At 39.5% G+C, this 2,985-nt stretch overlaps 1 protein-coding gene across 1 annotated transcript; it reads right to left on the minus strand.

Moving 5' to 3' along the window:
* Window positions 1-6: 6 nt before the first annotated feature.
* ZNF484 (zinc finger protein 484) lies at window positions 7-2,086 on the minus strand (the record flags this gene model as incomplete). The annotated part of the gene is given in 3 exon segments (XM_017865642.1): window positions 7-329; window positions 332-1,522; window positions 1,525-2,086. Coding segments are annotated over 3 exon segments (2,076 nt in total), but the record flags the coding sequence as incomplete, so codon positions are not given.
* Window positions 2,087-2,985: the final 899 nt, after the last annotated feature.

Genomic DNA, 2,985 nt, shown 5'->3' on the forward strand with positions numbered 1-2,985 from the left:
GAGTTGTGATTTCTTAATGAAAGACTTCCCACAGTCACTGCATTCATAGGGTTTCTCTCCAGTATGAATTCTCCTGTGTCTATTTAAGTGTGACTTCTGGATGAAGGATTTCCCACATTCAGTACAAATATAGGGTTTCTCTCCGGTATGAATTCTCTGATGCATAATTAGTGTTGATTTTCTTGCAAAGGCTTTCCCACATTCACTGCACTCATAATGCCTTTCTCCAGTATGGGATTGCTGATGTATGTGGAGACCTGACTTCCGAGTGAAGGCTTTCCCACAGTCACTACATTTATAAGGTTTCTCTCCAGTGTGAATTTTCTGGTTGTAAAAAGATTTGATCTGTCAGTAAAAGCCTTTCCACACTCAGCACATCTATAGGGTTTCTCTCCTGTGTGAATCTGCTGATGTACGTGGAGTTGTGATTTCTTAGTGAAGGATTTCCCACAGATACTGCATTCATAGGGTTTCTCTCCAGTATGAATTCTCTCATGTGTAATAAAATGGGATTTGTGGAAGAAGGCCTTACCACATTCAGTGCAAACATATGGTTTTTCCCCTCTATGAATTCTCTGGTGCATACTTAGTGTTGACTTCTGAATGAAGGCTTTCCCACATTCACTGCATTCGTAATGTCTCTCTCCAGTATGACACTTCTGATGTATCCTGAGCCGTGACTTCCAGGTGAATGATTTTCCACAGTCACTGCATTTATAAGGTTTCTCTCCAGTATGAATTTTTTGGTGCTTAATGAGATTTGACCTGTCAGTAAAGGCCTTACCACATACAGTACATATATAGGGTCTTTCTCCTGTATGGATTTTCTGGTGTATAATGAGATTTGTCTTGTGAGTGAAGACCTTCCCACATTCTGAACATATAAAGGGATTCTCTCCTGTGTGAATTCGCTGATGCACATGGAGTTGTGATTTTTTAATAAAGGATTTCCCACAGTCACTGCATTCATAGGGTTTTTCTCCAGTATGAATTCTTTCATGTGTGATAAAATGTGACTTCCGGATAAAGGCCTTCCCACATTCAGTACATACATAAGGTTTTTCTCCTGTATGGATTTTCTGATGCATACTTAGTGTTGATTTCCTTGTGAAAGCTTTTCCACATTCAGTACATTCAAAGTGTTTCTCTCCAGTATGAATTTTTTTATGTATATTAACGTTTGAATTCTGACAGAGGTTTTTCTCACATTCACTGTACTCATAGGGTTTTTCTCCAGGATGAATTCTCTGGCATCTGAACAGATCTGACTTCTGGATAAAGGCTCTTCCATAGTCACTGCATTTATAGTAATTCCCCTCAGGAGTTTTCTGACGGTTTGACTTGAGGGAAAAATCCTTCTCATATTCAGTGCATATTCCTGCATAAACCCTCTGACGGCCATCAAGCTGGGACTTCTGAGTGAAGACTGCCTCACATTCATGGCATTCATGCTGCTTTTCTTCAGTACAAATGCTCTCATGTGCAAAGGCATGTGACTTCGGGGAGAAAACATTTACATAGAGAACAAATAGAAGCTCTCTCTAGTATGAATTTTCTGATGTTGAATGAGAGCTTGCTTATGATGCAGAGATTTCCTACACTGATTACATTCACAAGCAGTCACTTCTGTATGAGAATTCATATGAGTGAAAATATCACCATCTCCAATAGTCTTATCAGAATTTTCTGTTGCATTGTTTCTATTATATAAGGTTACAATAGGCTCCAAATTCTTTCCAAATGAGTTACAGTTATGGAGTCTTTTTCTTGAGGAAACCAGGTGTGTGTTTACATGAACTATTTCCCCAATGTCCTTATATTCACAGACCCTGTCGTTAGCTAGTGTTTTCTTGTTAATGAAGGCAACATGACTTAAAGGTTTGTTCTGGTTTTCTCCACATTTTCTTGTGTGTTCATCATCTTTCCACAATTCTTCTAAAATGGAATATGGGTCATCTCTTTTGAAGAGATTAATATTAATCTCAGACTGGAAAGAAACTTCTTCAGACATTCTCTGTTGTAAAGGTCCAAAACCAATGTCCCCATCTAAAAAAGAAAGAAAAGATAAGACTGACAAAAAGAACAATGAACAGAAAATAAGGCCAGGTGCGGTGGCTCATGCCTGTAATCCCAGCACTTTGGGAGGCTGAGGTGGGCAGATCACTTGAGGCCAGGAGTTCGAGACCAGCCTGGCCAACATAGCAAAACTCGGTCTCTGCTAAAAACACTAAAAATATTGTCTCTACTAAAAATTAGCCAGGCATGGTGGCACATGCTTGTAATCCCAGCTGCTCAAGTGGCTGAGGCAAGAGAATGGCTTGAAGGCAGAGGTTGCAGTGAGCTGAAATTGCACCACTGCACTCTACTCTGGGTGACAGAGCAAGACTCTGTCTCCAAAATAAATAAATAAATAAATAAAAATACAATAGACCTTTGATTCAGGCCGGGTGCGGTGGCTCACGCCTGTAATCCCAGCACTTTGGGAGGCCAAAGCAGGCAGATCACCTGAGGTTGGGAGTTCGAGACCAGCCTGACCAACATGGAGAAACCCTATCTCTACTAAAAATGCAAAATTAGCCAGGCATGGTGGTGCATGCCTGTAATCCCAGCTACTTGGGAGGCCAAGGCAGGAGAATCACTTGAACCCAGGAGGCAGAAGTTGTGGTGAGCCGAGATCTCGCCATTGCACTCCAGCCTGGGCAACAAGAGTGAAACTCCACCTCCAAAAAAAAAACCAAAAAAAAAAACCAAAAACAGATGATTCAAGGCAAACACAGAGAAATGAGAGAGGCGATATAAATATAACAAATGTACATAAGTATTTTAAATATATATATAGGTATAATAACTCATTTGTGTATAATATATAATACAATGATACAGAGTAATAACATTAATACATTACATTTATGATATGATAAACAATATCATTTAGATGTGCTGTTCTAAGTTCTATATTAATTCACTTAAACTTTATCACAGCCA

The sequence above is a fragment of the Rhinopithecus bieti genome, unplaced genomic scaffold, assembly GCF_001698545.2.
Source record: "Rhinopithecus bieti isolate Rb0 unplaced genomic scaffold, ASM169854v2 repeat_2665, whole genome shotgun sequence".
NCBI lineage: Eukaryota > Metazoa > Chordata > Mammalia > Primates > Cercopithecidae > Rhinopithecus > Rhinopithecus bieti.